The sequence below is a fragment of the Podarcis raffonei genome, chromosome 2 (assembly GCF_027172205.1).
Source record: "Podarcis raffonei isolate rPodRaf1 chromosome 2, rPodRaf1.pri, whole genome shotgun sequence".
NCBI lineage: Eukaryota > Metazoa > Chordata > Lepidosauria > Squamata > Lacertidae > Podarcis > Podarcis raffonei.
Genome location: NC_070603.1, coordinates 72,671,426 through 72,692,223, shown reverse-complemented (window position 1 = coordinate 72,692,223; position 20,798 = coordinate 72,671,426). Strand labels below are relative to the sequence as shown.

Below are 20,798 nucleotides of genomic sequence, written 5' to 3'. Positions count from 1 at the left end.
GGGTTTGTTTGGACAAAAAATTTACAGAAAGTTGTTCTCATAAATCCAACAACTATCGCCTTTCCCAAAGCTCAGTTTCATCATTCTCACTAGAACAGTTCTGAATTGCACAATCTAGGACAAGAATGAGGGAGACATCTACTGGTGACTCCTGTTGCCACAGTCTACCGATCTTTCCCACATACTCAGTTGGGGTTTTGGGTGGGGTGGGGTGGGGTGGTAGAATAAATGCATATTCATTTATCATTTGCTGCAAAGATACACTGCTGTTGTGTGGACACGTTTCCCCCACCGAATTCTGTTATGATTGTTCAGTCCCTTCTATTACCACAGTTATGCCACGGACACATGTACTGCAAGCCCAAATGGATCAGATGAAAATGCTATGACCCTTTACATAAAAATATTGGAAGTTTTAAATGCCCCCCTCACCCACCCCACAACTCATCAGAGACTCAAGACTGTGCATGGAAAGTGCCATCATGCTGCCAGGGAATGTTGGTAACAGAGCAGCACCCAGATGTTGGTACTCAGGTGGCTGCAGCTGGGACTTAGGCCAAAAGGAAATCAAACAGCTTATTGCTTGCTTCACTTTAGCCTGGGGCCTGAGGTGGCTGGGGGTGACCGGGCTCCTATTCCTATTTTTGTCCAAATGATTTTTCAGTCCCGCCCATCGCACAAGGTGGAACAGATAGTATCTGTGCGATGCGGTGATCTGTGTGATGCGGTGCCAGTCTATTCCAGTGCCCTGAAAGGAGAGTGATGATCAGGTGCCCTGAGCAACCTACAGTTCCCAGGACTTTTGCCCAAATCTTCCTGAGAAGAAGGGTAGCTTGTTCAGGGGGTTGTGATTTCCCCCACAGAACTACAGTTCCCAGAGTAGGTTACCAGGAGGCTTTGGGGAAGCTATCTTTCTCTATTGTATAACTTGTGTCACATTTTACTGGGGTGAGTAGTTGTTTACAGGACTGCTTCATCTTCCAGTTAGGATGGCATATTCTAATTTAAACTGACATGTTTTAGGGAGCTGGACAAAGGAAAGAAAGCCACTTTGCAAGACTGAATTAGTTCTGGTAATTGAGGTCAGCTCTTCACAGCATAACTGAGCCAACTGGACAATAATTAGCTGGATTGAATCAGTTGTTCCACTTTGCTAATAATTAGAAGCTGATGCTGAGAAACAGGCAGTGTCTAAAGCCGGGGTGGGGAACTCAGTGGCCTCCAACTCTCATCCATGCCACCCAATATGGTAAATGGTCAGGGGTGATGGGCAACTGGCGTCCAAAATATTTGGAGGGTGCCAGGCTGAGGAAGGTTGAATTAGTGAGGGATGCGGGTGGTGATGTGGGTTAAACCACAGAGCCTAGGACTAGCCGATCAGAAGGTTGGCGGTTCAAATCCCCGCGTTGGGGTGAGCTCCCGTTGTTCAGTCCCTGCTCCTGCCAACCTAGCAGTTCGAAAGCACATCAAAGTGCAAGTAGATATAGGTACCACTCCTGCGGGAAGGTAAACAGCGTTTCCGTGCACTGCTCTGGTTCGCCAGAAGCGGCTTAGTCATGCTGGCCACATGAGCCGGAAACTGTACACCGGCTCCCTCGGCCAATAAAGCGAGATGAGTCAGTCATGACTGGACCTAATAGTCAGGGGTCCCTTTACCTTTACTATATTTAGTGTTCAAAAACTCTTGTCTTTCTTTTGGGAACACTCTTTTAAAGGATTATGGCAAAGTGGCTCTGAGCATATGCAGAGTGCCTTTCAGTTGTGCACAGAACAACCCTTTTGTTTAAAAGCTGCGAGAGACTGTACCTAAATTATTGCTTTGGGAGGACCTGTCCTTTGATAGCCCAGATGAAATTGGTGGATTGTAGCAACAAGGGAACGTTCTGTATATGTCGAAAGGTACTGCATTCATTTTGTGTAATTGAAGGCTGAGTCCAGCTGTTGAAAAATTTCCAGGGCAGAGTCTGCCTCAAATTAAGCCTCCAGTGGCAGGAAAGACCATCTCAAAGCTTAGACTCAAGTTGCTACTTCTCCACCCCACGCTCTTGTAACTAACAGCTACATTAGAAAAAGGAAAAGAACAGGTGCCGCTTTCCCCCAACTCCCATCATTTATCACAATGCAGGATGAAGCTGTGCCTGTTGAACTCCTGCCTATCATACAGCTTTTTAGAGTAGAGCAGAAGTTTCTCGGGGATTAGAAAATATATATAGTTAACCCTAGGTGTGTGAACTGAAGTCAGTCTAATATTTGTGGCTTCAAACACAGCACAGTACCCATCAGGTCACTCTCCCCATTGATTGCCTGCGTCTTTTATCACTTTTAAAATGCTGCCTCTTTGAATTGCTCACTTTCGATTGCTCTGCCCCATCCAAGCTCCCGTCGAGCAGCTATCGGTGCAGGTGAGAGATCTGAACGGGAAAGTCATTGGCTTGCCTTTGTGAAATTTAAAATTCTAGTAATTTCTAGGTTTGCATATACAGTAATTGCTTATAAATTAACACACGGATTTTTTAAAAAAAATAAATATCTGGGCTTGGATCTTTTGAATACCCCGTGATGCTCCTGTGCGTAGTATTTTTTCCTAAAGACCTAGTTTGGCGAGGCTAAACCCCAGCCGGCCATTCTTCTGCTGCTGCGTCGCCCGTCCTGGAGAGGGAAGAGTTAAGCCTCCACGATCCACAGCTGCACAGCCCGGACTTTTGCCTCCAGAAGCTGCAGAGCTTAATTGTTTCCTTTCGCCGAAACCCCTTCCGCCCCCTCCTCGGAGCCCAAGCAAGCGGGACAGGCTGCATAATAGAAACCAGACTCCGAAGGAAAGAGGGATTTGTTCCCCCGCCTTGCGCCTCGCCCTCCCGGGTTGCAGGCGTGGGATCGCTGCTGCCCTCTGCCGATCAGCGCCCCCCACATGGCCCCGACCTCCAAAACAGCGCACCCGGGAGAGAAAGAGAACGATTTCCCTCTCGACCCTCTTCCTGGAAAACAGAAACGGGCGGCGCGGAAGACTCGTACGGCAATATAACTTTACACGTGTACAGTGGTTGCGTCGGAATTCTGAATCCTTCACTTTCACGGTGAAGGCGGCAGAGCTCCGGTCTCCATGGGGGTGCAGCATAATAGTCGGATCTGCCTGCTAGATTTACAACAAGGGCATCACGAGAAACGCTTGGAGCAACACCCCCGCCCTACGCCGGGTCTCCTACCCTTTCTTCCTCATCCACCCCGCCTGTCCCCGCCAACTTTCCCTTCCCCTCCCGCAAAAACGCGCCTTTAAATCCCACCCATGAACGCGTATGAAGCTAGTGAGCACCCACGCGCCCCCTCCGTCCTGTATTGGAAGTGACGTCCCCCCTCTCCATCCCCATTGGCCGAAAGTTTGGGAAAGGGGCGGGGTTGGGGAATATTCCGCTTCCCCAGGAGCCGGTAAGTCTCTCTCTTTTTTTAATGTGCGGTATTTTTTCCTCGCACGTTTCCTGGCGATTAATTCCCATCCCCTCTTCTTCGCGGGAGCCGACCGCCTTCACGGTAATGAAACACTCCCACCCAAAATTTCTGGCCGGTTGCTCCAAGCGTCTGCCAGCGAATTCTGAATTCTGCAAGACCTCTTGTCCTGCACTGCATGAAACAATATGAGTTGTTTCATAATTCAAGATGGGAATGGTTTAGCAATCATTTTTAAAAATCTGCTTTAATTTTTTTTTAATTTAAAAAACCGCACTTTTAATTCTGGCTTCAGTCACCAGTTTCTTCAGCTAACAAGGGTGGGAAAGATTTCTGATCAAACTTGGGAATAACTGTCTGATTACACAGTTCAGGGCTAGATTATTCATGGTACTTAGATTTTAAGAGTTATGCAACATAAATGAGTTTCCATTCCTCAGCCTTTATTCTCTGTCAAAGTTTACATTTGAGCCTTGTTGCTGAAAGCCTGAAATACTTTGCAAAGCCCCCCTGCACATCTATAAATAAAAATAAGGAAATTGCTGATGCATCACTTTGATCTAATTGGCATCTAAATTAGATTCCTTAAGCTCAGAATTAGAGTGCATAGAAAAAGGCCACCATACCATCTGTCTGCAGTGATATGGGCAGGGAGTGGAGGGAGTGTCAATGCTTTGCTTGATTACATCTCATAAAGTTCCACAAGACACTCATTTTTGCTGCAGCTCTTCCAGAATTTATTACTCTATGAATGTTTCATTGTCATGATCGCCAGGACCAACAGTTCGTAGACTATCTCCCTGCTCTTATGCCTGTGAGTGTCTTCATATTGTAGTGGTATTGTCCTGGGAGCTTGTTTTCTTCCTTCCTACTCTCTTCCCCCTGTGATCCAGCTCTGTCACTGGTGGTCAGTGATTGCTAATGACTGGCAGGCTCACATGACTTGGTCTTGCTATAGTGAATGGGATTAAGTGCTTGAACAGCCTCCTAAGTACCAAGGAGGGAAAATGTTTTCAAAGAATGGCAGCTGGGGGTGCAATATTAAGGTGAAATACATTCTTAATTATCCATTCCTACATAACCTATTCTTTCTCAGTCACCTGTACTTACTTTTCCTGTCAGTGCTGTACTTTATGCAAACAAGCAGCAAGATGTCCACCTAGCATCTGTAGAAAATGATGTGATTTTCCACCCCCCATGTTTATCTCAGATTGCTGTTGGGAGCGGGAGGGTGGGTTTCAGAACTGTTTGATTATAGAGTCTGTGGCAACATTATTGACTCTTACAATGCAACTAACGGCTCAAAGCTTCACTACAGAGCTGACTGTATTTTTAGGCAGAGAGAGCTGATTGCCTCAATAGAATCATAGAATCATAGAATCATAGAGTTGGAAGAGACCACAAGGGCCATCGAGTCCAACCCCCTGCCAAGCAGGAAACACCATCAGAGCACTCCTGACATATGGTTGTCAAGCCTCTGCTTAAAGACCTCCAAAGAAGGAGACTCCACCACACTCCTTGGCAGCAAATTCCACTGTCGAACAGCTCTTACTGTCAGGAAGTTCTTCCTAATGTTTAGGTGGAATCTTCTTTCTTGTAGTTTGGATCCATTGCTCCGTGTCCGCTTCTCTGGAGCAGCAGAAAACAACCTTTCTCCCTCCTCTATGTGACATCCTTTTATATATTTGAACATGGCTATCATATCACCCCTTAACCTCCTCTTCTCCAGGCTAAACATGCCCAGCTCCCTTAGCCGTTCCTCATAAGGCATCGTTTCCAGGCCTTTTTTTTTTTTATAATATTTTTTATTAAACAATTTTTATATTAACACAAACAAAACATACATAAACAAGCAACAAACAATAACAGAACAAAAAACAAGTACCATTTCATGTCCTAATTTCTTAGACCTTACTTCCTCGACTTCCTCTTGCTTCCCGTTTCTGTATTCCAAGTTCTTACAATTATTCAGCGAATCTTCCCTTATTTTACTATAAATTTATGTTAATCATCCTTATTCTCTTTGTCTTAACCATTACTAATAGTAACCATTTATTTTAAACCCAACATCATTCTAGTTGTCATTAATTTTATAGTATTTCTTTAAGTAGTCCTTAAACTTCTTCCATTCCTCTTCCGCCGCTTCTCTTCCCTGGTTTCGGATTCTGCTCGTCATTTCTGCCAAACCCATGTAGTCCATCACCTTCATCTGCCATTCTTCCAGTGTGGGTAGATCCTGTGTCTTCCAGTACTTTGCAATAAGTATTCTAGCTGCTGTTGTAGCATACATAAAAAAAATTGTATCTGTCTTTAACACCCCCTGGCCGACAATACCCAAGAGAAAGGCCTCTGGTTTCTTGGGGAAAGTATATTTAAATACCTTTTTCAGTTCATTGTAAATCATTTCCCAGAATGCCTTAATCTTCGGGCACGTCCACCAGAGGTGAAAGAATGTACCTTCCTTTTCTTTACATTTCCAACATTTATTATCAGGCAAGTGGTAGATCTTTGCAAGCTTGACTGGGGTTATGTACCACCTATAAATCATTTTCATTATGTTTTCTCTTAAGGCGTTACACGCCGTAAACTTCAACCCGGTGGTCCACAACTTTTCCCAATCAGCAAACATGATGTTATGACCAATGTCCTGAGCCCATTTAATCATACTTGATTTTACCATTTCATCTTGTGTATTCCATTTCAGCAGCAGATCATACATTTTTGACAAATTCTTAGTACTGGATTCTAACAGTTCAGTCTCTAATTTTGATTTTTCCACCTGGAAGCCTATTTTACTGTCTAATTTAAACACTTCATTTATTTGATGATAATGTAACCAATCTCTCACCTTCCCTTTTAGTTTTTCAAAACTCTGCAATCTCAATTTGTCCCCTTCCTTTTCCAAGATTTCCCAATATCTTGGCCATTTCGACTCCATATTTAGCTTTTTAACTGCCTTAGCTTCCATTGGTGATAGCCATCTTGGAGTCTTATTTTCCAGCAAGTCCTTATATCTAACCCAGACATTTAATAGTGCTTTCCTGACAATATGATTTTTGAAACTTTTATGCGCTTTAACCTTGTCATACCACAAATATGCATGCCACCCAAAAATATTGTTAAATCCTTCCAAATCCAAAATGTCTGTGTTTTCAAGAAGCAGCCATTCTTTTAGCCAGCAGAAAGCTGCCGCTTCATAGTACAATTTAAAGTCTGGCAGGGCAAACCCCCCTCTTTCCTTTGAATCCGTTAATATCTTAAATTTTATTCTGGGCTTCTTGCCCTGCCAGACAAATTTAGATATATCTTTCTGCCACTTCTTGAAACAATCCATTTTGTCCATAATTTGTAATGCTTGAAACAGAAACAACATTCTTGGCAATACATTCATTTTTATAACTGCAATTCGACCTAATAAGGAAAGCTTCAGATTTGACCAGATCTCCAGATCTTTATTCACTTCTGTCCAAGTTTTTTCATAATTATCTTTGAATAGGTTCACATTCTTAGCTGTCATATTCACACCCAGATATTTCACTTTTTTAACCACAGTCAACCCCGTCTCATTCTGAAACCTTTCTTTTTCAATCTGTGTTAAATTTTTCTCCAATACCTTAGTCTTTAACTTATTCAATTTAAATCCTGCCAATTGACCAAACTCTTGAATTATTTCCAAAACTCTTTTCGTGCTAGCTTCTGGCTCTTGCAATGTAAGTACTAGGTCATCTGCAAATGCTCTCAGTTTGTATTGTTTAGCTCCGACCTGAATCCCTTTAACCAACTGGTCCCTCCTGATCATATTAAGCAAAACCTCCAGGACCGATATAAAAAGTAATGGGGAGATAGGGCACCCCTGTCGTGTCCCTTTTTCAATCTTAAACTCTTCTGTTACCACATTATTTACAATTAATTTTGCTTTCTGTTCAGAATATATTGCACCTATACCATTTTCAAACCCTTGGCCTACCCCCATCCCCCGGAGGTTCTTCAACATGAAGCTCCAAGAAATATTGTCAAAGGCTTTCTCGGCGTCCACAAATATCAAAACAGCCTTAGTGTTTATGTTCACTTCCAACTTCTCCAAAATGTCAATTATATTCCTTACATTGTCCGACAAATGCCTTTTCGGGAGAAAGCCCGCCTGGTCTCCATGGATCTCCTCCATCAAAACTCTTTTCAGTCTCTTTGCTAAAACATCAGCAAAGATTTTGTAATCCACATTTAGTAAGGAGATGGGTCGGTAGTTCTTAAGTTGGGTCTTTTCAGTCTCTGTCTTTGGTATAAGTGTAATGTAGGCCTCTCTCCACGTATCTGGTGCCCTTCTCCCCTCCATGATCTCGTTGCAGACTTCCTTCAAAGGTTGTATAAGCCCTTCCTTCAAAACTTTGTAGTATTTGGAAGTCAATCCATCCGGTCCAGGTGATTTGCCCAACGTCATGTTTTGAATGGCATCTTCTATTTCCCTGAAGGAACCAGTTGTTGTTTGCTTCATCACCATCTTTACTGCATTATGGTCGGAGAGAGTTTTGGGGCAGATTTCCACTTTCCTTATGTTCGACGCCATGTTGCTAGTCACCCAAATTTGGTCAATCCGAGTCCATGTCATTTTGGCTTCAGAAAAGAAGGTTCCCTCTCTCTCTAATGGGTGTTTTGTTCTCCAGATGTCTATCAAATCCATATTGTCAGTCATTTCAAAAAAAGTTTTTGGTAGTCTTCCATCTTTTGTAACTACCTGTCTTTGTGCTTTATCCATATTTGTTGAAACTACTCCATTCATGTCTCCCATCATAATCAGTTTATAATCCATATAGTCCATTAAAGTCTCATGCAACTTCTTAAAAAATTCTGCTTTCCCTTCATTTGGTGCATATATCCCCATTATCAAAAATTTTTCTCCTTGAGATTGAATTTCAATTGCCAGATATCTTCCTTGGTCATCTTTAAAAATTTGTTTCGGCTGCAAATTTTCCTTTACGTAGATCACCACTCCTCTTTTTTTTACTTTGTCTGAAGATATAAATTCTTGTCCCAATCTCTTATTTATTAACAGTTTTCTATGTGCTCTTGTCACGTGGGTCTCTTGTAAACAAATCAAGTCCAATTGGTCTTTCTTTAAAGCATGAAATATATTTTTCCTTTTTCGGGGATTGTTTAGACCATTACAATTCCAAGTTAGAAGTTGCAAAGCCATGATGGGGTTATTTAGTTCCTCCTACAGCTCCCAATTGTTGTTCGTCCTTTGTCGGTGGTTCTGTGTCCGTATCTAGTCTTGAAGGATGTCCTTCTCCTGGATAGGTCTCTTTCTGTAGGTCTTCTTCGTGTTCTCCCAGGAACTTGTCTTTATCACTCACTGTTTTTATTCTTCTTTTCTTCCCCTTGTATTTAAAAGACAGGCCTTGGGGAAACTCCCACCTGAATAGTATGTAGTTCCTCTTCAGTAGTGTCACCAGATCCTTGTAAGGACCTCTTGCATCCAAGATACTTTTAGGGATATCTTTAAAGATCTCAATATGGAAATCCTCAATTCGAAGGGTTGTTTGGTAGTGCAGGTTCAATATTTTATCTCTCTCTTCTTTGGATCTTAGAGTTATCAAGCAATCTCTGGGTCTATTCTTCCTCTGCCTTATTCCCAACCTGAATGCACTCTCTATTTTGAACTCTTCTTCTTTCAAATCTTGCTTCCAAAAGTCAGAAAACTCTTTTGTCAAATAATCCACCAAGTTGTCTCCTTCCTTTTCCGGCACAAGTCTAATCCTTAGGTTTTTCTCCTTGCGTTGCATATCCTGCATAGAAAGTGTCAGTTCATACTCATCCAGTTTCCTGTACACCGGTGGAAGTTTCCCTTCAACAGCAGTAGCAATTTCCTTGGCTTCTTCAGCTATCTTTCGCGTTGTAGATGAATCTTCCAGTAGTTTCCCAATTGCTTCTGCGTTAGAGTTCACTTTATTCCCGAGGTCAGTTATACTTTTAGTATTTAAATCAATTTTCCCAGAAATTTCTTCAATTTTCTTATTTGTTTCAGCACCTTGCTTCTTTAATTCCTCTAAAGAATCACTTATTTTTCCCAAGGCCTTTGTAAACGCTTCTTCCGAAGACATTGTTTTCACTCTTGCCTTTGTGACAGCTGCAGTTCCCGAGGCCCCTGATACAGAGGCCCTTCTTTGCATAGAAGAGTCCACTTTGTATTGTCTACCAGATCTCAAAGTTGTTTCTTGTGAATCTTCTTTCTGTTTACCATCTGCCATAACAAAGTCTTTCGTTCAAGGTCATTCCCACACTCTAAAGCTGTCAATAGAGAAAAGTTCTCAGGTTTTAAATTCCACTTGGTTGCTGAAACTGTCCAAATCCTCTAGAGGGCGTAAAGTCAGTTCCTAAACTTTAAATTGTTCCCACACTTCCAAAAAGCAAAAGCCCTCCAAGTCCCTTTCTTTGTAAAAGATCCAAATCAATAGTGTCCTGCAAGTAACTTACTATGTAGCCAAATACGATGTTTCAAGTTGAGAGTAACCAAAGTCTATATATCAGTTACTTTCTAACCTTTTTTGTAACGACCGTCCTTAGCCGGTTCCTTTCCTCCGGCAGTCCGACCCCCAGGTAGATAAGCAGCGGTAAACAGTTCAATCTCCTTTAAAACAGGCAGGGAATCCCTTTAAAATCTTCTTCCCCCCCTCTCCTGCCTTCTGGGGGGGGAGTTCTTTACTTGGTGTTGGGTTTCTTGGCTCATAAACTCTCCTGTCAAAAGTTACAGCTTAGCTGTCTTTCGCTTTAATCTTGCTGCAGGACGGAAAGCAGACTTCCTTTTTAATGCTTATCCGTCTCGGTGCCCAAATTCCTTAATTTTAGTGTCCAATTTTTAATGCAAGCTCAATCCTACTCACGGAAAGTTGCTCTTTTTTAATCCAAAATCTTCGGAAGAAGTCAGCGCTCTCCGCTAATGGCGACGCGGCTTCGCTTCGCAGGCTGGGTGAAAGCGACTCTCAGCACCGCTCCACGCACCCTCCGCTGATCTATAGCCTTTAAAAAGGCTATTTCACAACGTCGGGGGGGGGGGCAAAGGTGCCCGCCGAGTCTCCGGTTCACAGGCTACGCGCCTGTGACTTTTGAGGGTCCTTGCTCCGCCGTGAGCTACGGGACCCGCATCGTTTCCAGGCCTTTGACCATTTTGGTTGCCCTCCTCTGGACACGTTCCAGTTTGTCAATGTCCTTCTTGAACTGTGGTGCCCAGAACTGGACACAGTACTCCAGGTGAGGTCTGACCAGAGCAGAATACAGTGGCACTATTACTTCCCTTGATCTAGATGCTATACTCCTATTGATGCAGCCCAGAATTGCATTGGCTTTTTTAGCTGCCGCGTCACACTGTTGGCTCATGTCAAGTTTGTGGTCAACCAAGACTCCTAGATCCTTTTCACATGTAGTGCTCTCAAGCCAGGTGTCACCCATCTTGTATTTGTGCCTCTCATTTTTTTTGCCCAAGTGCAATACTTTACATTTCTCCCTGTTAAAATTCATCTTGTTTGTTTTGGCCCAGTTCTCTAATCTGTCAAGGTCGTTTTGAAGTGTGATCCTGTCCTCTGGGGTGTTAGCCACCCCTCCCAGTTTGGTGTCATCTGCAAATTTGATCAGGATGCCCTTGAGTCCATCATCCAAGTCATTGATAAAGATGTTGAATAAGACCGGGCCCAAGACAGAACCCTGTGGCACCCCACTAGTCACTCTTCTCCAGGATGAAGAGGAACCACTGATGAGCACCCTTTGGGTTCGGTCAGTCAGCCAGTTACAAATCCACTGAGTGGTAGCATAGTCAAGACCGCATTTTACCAGCTTCTTTACAAGAATATCATGGGGCACCTTGTCAAATGCCTTGCTGAAATCAAGGTAGGCTACATCCACTGCGTTGCCTTCATCTACCAGGCTTGTAATTCTGTCAAAAAACGAGATCAGGTTAGTCTGACATGACTTATTTTTCAGAAATCCATGCTGACTATTGGTGATCACAGCATTCCTTTCTAGGTGCTCACAGACTGTTTGCTTAATGATCTGCTCCAGAATCTTCCCTGGTATTGATGTCAGACTCACTGGGCGGTAATTATTTGGGTCCTCTCTTTTCCCCTTTTTGAAAATAGGGACAACATTTGCCCTCCTCCAGTCTGCCGGGACTTCGCCTGTTCTCCAGGAATTCTCAAAGATGACTGCCAGTGGTTCTGAGATCACATCTGCCAGTTCTTTTAATACTCTTGGATGCAGTTCATCTGGCCCTGGAGACTTGAATACATCTAAACTAGCCAAGTATTCTTGTACTATCTCCTTAGTTATTCTGGGCTGTGTTTCCTCTGCTGAATCATTTGCTCCAAATTCTTCAGGTCGGGCATTGTTTTCTTTATCGGAGAAGACTGAGGCAAAGAAGGCATTGAGGAGTTCAGCCCTTTCTGTGTCCCCTGTTTGCATTTCACCATCTTCTCCTCTGAGTGACCCCACTGTTTCTTTGTTCTTCCTTTTGCTACGAACATACCCATAAAAGCCTTTTTTGTTGCTTTTAACCTCTCTAGCAAGCCTGAGTTCAATCTGTGCTTTAGCTTTTCTGACTTTGTGTCTACACGTGCTGGCTATTTGTTTGAATTCCTCTTTGGTGGTTTCCCCCCTTTTCCATTTTTTGTACACATCCTTTTTTAATCTTAACTCAGTTAAAAGTTCTTTAGATAGCCACCCTGGCTTCTTTAGGTACCTTCCATGTTTCCGTCTCATTGGTATTGCCTGAAGTTGTGCTTTTACTATCTCCCTCTTAACAAACTCCCAGCCATCATGAACTCCCTTTCCTTTTAGTATTACTGTCCATGGGATCTCACCCAGCACTTCCCTAAGTTTTATGAAGTCGGCTTTCTTAGACACATGCAAGGAAGAGGGGACAATGGTGACAGGTCCACAGCCCTTTCTCTCATGCCCTCTGGCTGTGCCCTTCCGCTGGGGGACAGTTACCTATGCTAGACATGTCCAAAGTCTGTTTTGGGGGCCTAATTCGGCCCCTGTGGCAGTTTATTTCTTGGGGTCAAATCCTTTGAAAAGCTCAACAACTTTGGTCGGCCCTCACACCGCATGTTCACTTCATCAAATCTGGCCCTCTTTGAAAAAATTTTGGGCACCCCTGACCTATGCCATGTGACTTGTTTTGCATTCCTGTAACTATGCTGCTGTCCCCAGGTGTGCTGGAGGAAGCTCTCCCATTGCTGATACTGAAACAAGACCACGATCTCTCGCTCCATACATTTAAAGCACTCTCATGCCACTTCAAACATTAATGGTTTCCCACAAAAGATCCTGGAAACTAATTTGTTAAGGGAACTGAGAAAGTAATACTGGTACCTTTCAGGGCTGCTGTAAGGATTTCTGAGGTAATGTTTTGTTGAAATGCTCTGAACACTTGAAATGTGCTACATCAGTACTATTATTTGATCCCTGTTTTGCCTTGATGCTTCCCTTTTTCACCATAGGAGATTTAACCTGCATTCAGAGGGTCCTGTCTATTTGCACACATCCAGCCTCCTCATTGTGAGGGCCGCCTCTGTAGAATGACCCTGCAATGATCCAGAAGAGGAAGAACGTGATTCTGCTTGAGGATGGAAACAGAGACATTAGCCAAACCTGTTAACCAAAGGACTGGCAGTCCAAGGGATAAGGATCCCTTTGCCCACTCGGCCGACACTATCAAAATGTTTGTCAAAGTCACTGGATAAGCAAAGACCAAAGGTCAGTCCCAGCAACATTTCCATTGTAGGGCTCTGACATGTATTTTCTGCTTGGTTTGCTTCTGGAAGAATCTGGAAACAGAGGAGGAAAATTATGAAGACCAACAAGCTCTCCTCTGTTATAGCTTCTTCCTCTTGAGAGATGGGGTAAGAAGAGCAAACTGCTGACTCTGATAAATTCTCTCCCTGCTGCCTCTCTGCTGAGGTTACTTCCCCATTTGCTGGAAGGGACATTATTCTGCCAGAAGCAGGTGGTGCTGAAAAGGAGGTGAAAGCCTAGAGCAATTTCCAAAGGTATCTTAGGAAATCGGCTTCAAAATGGCAGTTATTACAGCATACTTGACACTGTGGGTCTGCTTGCTGGATGTTTTCTCAGTGGCTTGGAGCCGTCGAATGGCTGGTGGAGGCCCTGTAATACTGGATCACCCATTCATCACTGTCTGGAATGCTCCCAGTCGAGAATGTGAAGAGAAATACAGAGTATCCCTGGACTTGGGGATTTTTGATGTGGTTGCCAACCAGAACGAATCATTCACAGGGAGCGACATTACCCTTTTCTACAGCCACAGGTTAGGATATTATCCATACTACACTGAGAACGGCACAGCAGTCAATGGGGGCACCCCCCAAAATGCCAGCCTCAATAGTCATCTTTGGAAGACTTGGCAAGATATTGAAAAAACAATTTCGGAGGCAGGTTTCAAAGGTCTGGCGGTCGTGGACTGGGAGAGCTGGCGTCCCTTGTGGGTTCGCAACTGGAACTCCATGCAGATCTACCGGAATAAATCCATAGAGCTGGTGAAGGAGCAGCACCCCGACTGGCCTGCTGATAAGGTGGCTAGGGAAGCTAAGCGAGAATTCGAGCAAATGAGTCGGGCGTTCATGGAGCTGACTTTGGCGCTTGGCCGAAGCCTGAGGCCAGAGGGTTTCTGGGGCTTCTATGGCTTCCCTGACTGCTATAACAATGAATACAAAAGCACCGATTACACCGGAGAATGTCCAGAGATTGAGAAGCAGAGGAATGACGAATTGCAGTGGCTGTGGAACCAAAGCCGAGTTCTCTATCCCAGCATTTATCTTCCCAAAGAGCTCAGATTCCTCAACAAGACTCTTGAGTTTGTCCGTCATCGAGTCCAAGAGGCATTCAGGATAGTGAACCAGACGGGGAATGGAAGCATCCCAGTCTTGCCTTATGCTTCCATTGAATATCAGCCCACACAGACACAGAGCTTCCTGTCACAGGTAAGCTTTCCCAGATGTCCCAATGAGAATACGATCAATCTTTGCCAATAAGTACTTAACCTGAAAACACAACATGGAAGTGGGAGATACTTCTCTGTCGGGATGCTTGGAGAATCTTGGCTTCAGTGTGTGCAGCTGCCATTAAGAATCTGCTACAGTGATTTTCCTGGGAATGAGCGGTAGCCATGTCAAATATTTCTAATATTAATATTAATATTCTAATATTTCATTTTGAGAAAAACACTTACCCCAACATGTAGATGTTCATAACATTTCTCCTGGTTAAGCAAAAAAGCTGTTGTTGTTCTCCCTTTTGCAACTGTTTCTGGTATATGTCACACTTTTATTTTTGGTGAGAAGTATTATGAAGGCTCTTGTTTTTCAATAAGCCAATGTTGAAAATTCTTGTGTTTTCGAATGTTGTTATGTATTTTAATTTCCCCCCATTTTATAAGTAAATATTATGAAAGAAAAATATCAAACTATTCCTATTTCAGATTTCTTTTAAGAAAATCGGGTTTTTTAAAAAAAAATTATAAATGTTGATGTTGTGTCAGTAATGAAAATGTACTGCAAAACCTCAAACTAGCACAGTCCCTGCCCAGCAGACTTTAGTTTGTCAGTAATGGGCAGGACTAAGGAGAAGATAAGCTTTGATTTGGGGTGTAGGGAGGTGGGGTGAGGATGTTTTGGAAGGAAGGCTGTAGAGGAGTTAGCTAGTGATAGGCATGGAACAAGTGAATCTAGGGGAGCCCAGGAGAGCCTTTGCAGAGGGAAGCTATTTTAAGAATGAATTTAAAGGAAGAGATGAAACACTGCCATGGTGACACAAGAGAGGGGGAGAGGTTCTTCCATATACTTAGTAGGGAGCAGCAGGGAAATGAGCCAGAGCTTTATTTCAGATCAGGCTTTTTCAAGACACCATTCCTCCCCCTCCCACTGCTTCTTCTACCCTTTTCTCACCTTGTGCCCCTTTCATAGGGAAGGTTTGGGGTGGGTGGTGACTGCAAAACCCAGGCTCCTCTCACGCTATTTCCACATAGCGAGCATCTCCTCGCAAGCAGGCTCTGAAAAACACTTCTGCTCCCCCTCCCCATGGCTGCACAGAACAAAGTCAGTGTGAAAACAGGCCAGTATAAATATCGTATACTAAGAAATATTCACGTAATTAAAAACATATGATTCCCTCTTCCTGCTGAGCATACTAAGCATATTGCTGTACAATGCTTCTCGTATTTAAATTTCCTGATCTGTACTTCCAATTTTGTAAAGTGCTTTGAGGTTTTTTTTAATAATCAAGAGGTGTTTACATTTATTAAATAAATAATAATAAATAACATATTCCAAGAGATTAAACTAGTGGCAAATATAGGTTTTTGCTGAATCCTGAATTTTGTTGTTCTGATAAGAGACGAACAAACTTCCCTTCTCAATGAATTTGTGTTCTCGTTGCCTATCCAATTAACTCAATGTGCCAGTGGATGGCTCTGTCATATTGTAAGCCTGGCTGCTGTTAGCAAAGTAATCACTATCTCTAAATCATTTTCTAGTACACTATACTTTACATATCCAAATAATTTTACTACAGGATCTTTAGACAGAGGGATCGTTTTAGCTGAGGCTTTCTGAATTTGCTGAAATGGAGAGAGGACAAGAGAGTGATGAGCAGCAGGATTTGTAGCAGCGAAGGCAGGATGTGACCAGAGCATGGATGAGAGGAGGAATCAGGTGGTTTCTAAGAATGTTGAAGAGGAAGGAGCATCAGCACTGGGCGATGACTTGACTGTGGAGGAATTTGAAGATGACTCAGAAAAGCATTGCATGCCTGGGAGACAGGGGCATGTAATAATAATGCTGGCATGTCCACAAGGAAGTGTCAGATCAGAAAGATATCTTGAGACAAGTGATTCGATAGAAGCAGATAGATTTGAAGGTCATCCACACAAAGGTGAATTAACAAAGGAGCCACTGAGGAGAAGGAGTTAGATCTCCAAAAAAAAGGTTTATTTTTTAAACACTTTGTTAAAGGCAACAGGCTAAATGTTTAATCACTGATCATTTCCTGATTCCTTTCCTAATACATAATCCTAAGTATGGCCAAGATACCCAGAGTGTTGCTGCTTCTGTCCATAACCCATAGTGTCTTAAGGAGGGGTGGGGAACATGTGGCCATCCAGATGTTGCTCAACTATAGCTCCCCATCACCCCTGGCCATTGCCATGCTGGCCAGGGCTAATGGGAGCTAGAGTTCAAGAAGTCACTGGTTCATCACCTCTGGTTTTAATGGACCAAGAAGGACCCAATGATGGGCATGCAAATCCAGATGTCAGAGAAGAGACTACTGGTGAACTCACTGTTTTTGCTCTGCTTGTTCTGCAGGAGGACCTGGTCCACACCATTGGTGAGAGTGCTTCTCAAGGTGCTGCTGGGGTCATCTTGTGGGGGAGCACAAATGACAGTAACTCTGAGGTGAGTGACGCAGAGGAGCAGGATTGGGAGTGGGAGCCAGTGTGGTTCAGTGGTTGGAGTGTCGGGAGCCTGACTGTTGAGTCCCAGGTTCAGATCCTCATTCAGCCATGGAAGTTGCTGGGGGGTCTTGGAGCCAGTCACAGTATCTTGGCCCAACGTACCTTGCAGGGTTCTTGTGAGGATAAATTGGGGGAGGGCGGAAGAACTTTATGTGTTACTCTGGGCTCCTTGAGGAAGCGTGGGATAAAAATGAGGCCAAAAAAGTGAACCAGTCAGGGGACAGCAGCAGGATCCTGTAGCTATGGAGCACAGTTTTGTTTAGTTTTGTTTTCTTACAACCAAGCAGTACATAAATTTCTCTCTGCTTTTGTACATTAACCTGTGTGTTACGGTAGCAGCCTTGTGGTTGTGAATAAATCTGTGACTATGAGGTGCTCAGATTTGCAAGTCCCTTAAGAGAGAGGTGAAGCATCCTTATTTTTTGACTTGCTTTTCTCCTCCTTTACCAAATGATGGGAAGCCCCAGTTTAGACTGGCGAGTCTACGTTGAAGGGGACAGTCCTGAATGTGCCTTGGAACCTTATTGCCTCTTAGCAAAACTTTTTATATTCACAAATGTATAGGTTGAAGGAGAACCTCTGGGATAGGATGCCGTTATTAGCTTGGATGGGGTTAGTGGTAGTCCTTTTGCATCATCAAGTCAGCTAGCCAGCCAGGCTTCTTTATTTATATTTATAAAAGTCTGCACTGCCACATCACAAATTATCAGGGTGGTATACAAGGTTAAAAACATAAGACACCGTTAAAAAATGAAAATACAGATTAAGGTCATGAAGGCGAATGGCTAATTTTGTTAGTTCTGCGATTAGGTGTGTGTTGATGTTGGTCTCACTTTGTGAGTAACTCATGGGGGACTAAATATGGGGCTTGGAGATCAGGCAGTGGCAGGAGGAATCCTCCCATTCATGCTCTTAAAGGTTTGGTCCTACAACAGCAAGGATGTGTTGAAGGAACTTGGCTGTTGCCCACTTGGAATGGGAAAATGCTAACTTTCTTCCCCTGGACTTGGTTTTGCCCCTTTCAGGAAGCCTGCCTCGATGTGAAGAAGTACGTGGACACTGTCCTTGGTCCGTACATTGTAAACGTGACCAGCAGCACCAGGCTGTGTAGCCAGATTTTGTGTTCAAAGAACGGCCGCTGTGTGCGGCAGGACGGGCACCTCGATGCTTTTCTGCACCTCACTCCTGCCAGCTTCTCTATTCAGAGGCATTCAGAAGAGCCACACTTTGTTGTCAGGGGTCAGATGTCAGCCAAGGAGCAAGTCCAGATGGCCAAAGAATTTGCATGCCAATGTTACAGTGGCTGGGAAGGCTCGCAGTGTGAGAAAAAGTCAACTTAAGAGAGAGAGGCACCTTATCTGTTTGCACAGGCACTTACCGTATTTTTCGCTCCATAAGATGCACCTGACCATAAGACGCACCTAGTTTTTAGAGGAGGAAAACACGGAGAAAAATATTCTGAATCAAATGTTGTACTAAACTATTTAAAGCAGCAAAGCGGGCAGCTCCTGTCCGCTTTGCTGCTTTAAAGCGAGCCTCAGAGGAGGGAAGGAAGGAGAGCCATGGATCCTCCGCTCGCAACTGCAGCGGGATCCCGCCGCCGTCCATAGGCATTCACTCCCCTTACTTTTTAGGAGGAAAAAAGTGCGTCTTATGGAGCGAAAAATATGGTAATTGGCAAGGAAAGCTGCAGGAAAGGCACATTGCACCAGCCTGTACTCCTTAGGGATATAAAAATCTCTTCTCTCTCTCTCTCTTCCCTCACCACTACACACTTATGAGAGGATCTCCACATGTACCTTCTGGTCAACATGTGCTTATACATACTTTCCCCAGAAGCACATACTTGGCTTTCTCCTGAAATATATTTCACAACACTCTGTTCTATCTCACATATGACTTCTGCTCTCCAAGAGGCCTCCTGGCTGTCTTCAGGAGTAGACTTTGTGTTTCAAGCAGGAGATCTGAAATTATTCTCAGACTTGTTAGTTGTTAGGACTGTGGAGAAAGGCCCTGATTTGCCCCACCATTTCTCTAAGCCAGGTTGTCAAGTATCTCCTGCCAATTCTCTTCAGTTTTAAGGAGGGTACCTAAGACGCCTACCTGAGAGACTACAGCAGCCTCAACACTGGCCCCCTTGGTCAGCAGTTGTCAGAAGTCACTCCCTCAAGAAGACAAGGGAGAGAGAACCTTTAAGAAAGCTTAGCTGCCTCTGCGTTCCCTCCCACCATCCGGGATTCAGACTGGACTTTATGCAAAGCTGATCATCTTTGTTGTCTATTCATAAGTAAATTAGAATCATATTGTAATGGCTAGACCAGTTTTAGAGCCACAGTGTCCTGGTTTATTTTGTTTTCTGTTTTGACCTTCTGCCTGCTTTTCCTTTACCTTTTATAAAGATTTAATAAAGTTTCCTAAGCTGACCACTGAAGTGTGTGTTATTCCCAGCCTCAGAGTTTTAGAATCCCCACGTGTCTTATATTGGCATCTGACTTTCTCAGGAGACCATGAAGGAGTGGAGGTGGAAGGTTATTTTGCCTACCTGGGTTCCACCGTAACCATGTGCCTAGAGATGCTTGGAATTTATGCTACTGAAAGTTTAAGATCAGTGTATAAGAGACCAGCATGCTCTTCCGAGATCTGGGAAGGGCTCAGGGAGTGTGGGCTGTCTTTACACTCTGAGTAACTTACAAGGGAACTGTCTGGGATATGCACAGTGCCCTTGGTCTCAGAGTTCTTGGGTTTGAGGAAGTTAGGGGTGGTTTGCCAGGGAAACAATCAAGTTGCTTTGAGCTTGGACCAGGGTAAGGCAGCTGGAAGCTAGTCCTGATTTCCCTAGCAGTTTGTGAACCAAGGAATGCCAGGTGCAGTGGCTCGGGACCTTTTGAAAAGCAATTGCTTTGGTGCATCTCAGGTTACTACCCATTTGGGCTACAAGAGTAAGTGGGAGGGGGGGTGGCAGGCAGCTACCAGAGAATAAGACCCACTGGCAACACAGCAAGGCTGTTGTGTTGCAATTGAATAAGGACAACCTTCCTCAAGCTGGTGCTCTCCAGATGTTTTAGATTCATGGGCTGGCTGGGGATGATGGGAGTTGTAGTTCAAAACATCTAGGGGGCATCAGGTTGGGGAAGGCCGAATTAGGACAGCAGATTGAATGTGGTATCCCAGCATATAGTTTTTGATGTATGATCCTGCTTCCTCCCCAAGTTGAGAGGAACTTCAGCTAGAGCCTCTATGATATTGTTAGATGTAGCAATATCATATTTATGAAACTGAGCAGGCACAGTAGTATATGACTCTAACTGGGGGTTTTGGGTAGTAATTCTTAGGCCATTAGTCAGAAGAAGCCACTCTTCATGCTTCCCTGCATGTAGAGGTAGAGGCTAGATCTTTATTAAAAGTGGTATACTACATGTCTAAACTACTGTCTCTGTTTGCATCTGACATTATCTATTAGAACCTGTTGTACATAAATACACCTGCAAATGGGCACTTCTGTTCCATGCTGGACCTTCCTCACCCCTCCCAACACTTTTTGGATACGAGGGCCACATTCACCCTTGGCCAACCTTCCACAGGCCACATACCAGTGGTGAGTGTGGCCACTCTTGCATGCGTGCACCCACAAGACACACCAGCAGCCTCCCCTCCTTAGCTAATCCATGCAGATCAGCTGAGAGGAGGGGTAATGGCCCCCTCTCTGCTCATCGAAAGATCTAATTACCTGGGAAGGAGCAACCTGCACTCCCATCAAGGTTATGCTATTGGTTTTCCCCATCCCAGTGTTGTGTCTATTTTTGCTGCTATGCCAAAAATCAGTATGGTCATGGGGAGTCAGAAA

At 43.9% G+C, this 20,798-nt stretch overlaps 1 protein-coding gene across 3 annotated transcripts; it reads left to right on the top strand.

Moving 5' to 3' along the window:
• Nucleotides 1–2,803: 2,803 nt before the first annotated feature.
• Nucleotides 2,804–18,815, top strand: HYAL1 (hyaluronidase 1). Of its 3 annotated transcripts, none has more exons than XM_053377435.1 (4): nt 2,804–3,008; nt 12,930–14,426; nt 16,806–16,895; nt 17,980–18,815. In XM_053377435.1, the coding sequence occupies exons 2-4, from the start codon at nt 13,503–13,505 to the stop codon at nt 18,292–18,294; spliced, it is 1,329 nt and encodes a 442-aa protein (XP_053233410.1). In that variant the 5' UTR covers nt 2,804–3,008; nt 12,930–13,502; the 3' UTR covers nt 18,295–18,815. The 3 variants fall into 3 exon arrangements, with proteins under 3 accessions (XP_053233410.1, XP_053233409.1, XP_053233408.1); XM_053377434.1 differs by lacking the exon at nt 2,804–3,008 and adding an exon at nt 3,022–3,423; XM_053377433.1 differs by lacking the exon at nt 2,804–3,008 and adding an exon at nt 3,432–3,525.
• The last annotated feature ends 1,983 nt before the right edge of the window (nt 18,816–20,798 follow it).

Coding starts and splice junctions, on each gene's coding strand:
- HYAL1 (XM_053377435.1), top strand. CDS start 13,503: ATGGCAGTTATTACAGCATACTTGACACTGTGGGTCTGCTTGCTGGAT. Junction 14,427..16,805: donor CACAGAGCTTCCTGTCACAG/GTAAGCTTTCCC, acceptor CTTGTTCTGCAG/GAGGACCTGGTCCACACCAT. Junction 16,896..17,979: donor CAAATGACAGTAACTCTGAG/GTGAGTGACGCA, acceptor TGCCCCTTTCAG/GAAGCCTGCCTCGATGTGAA.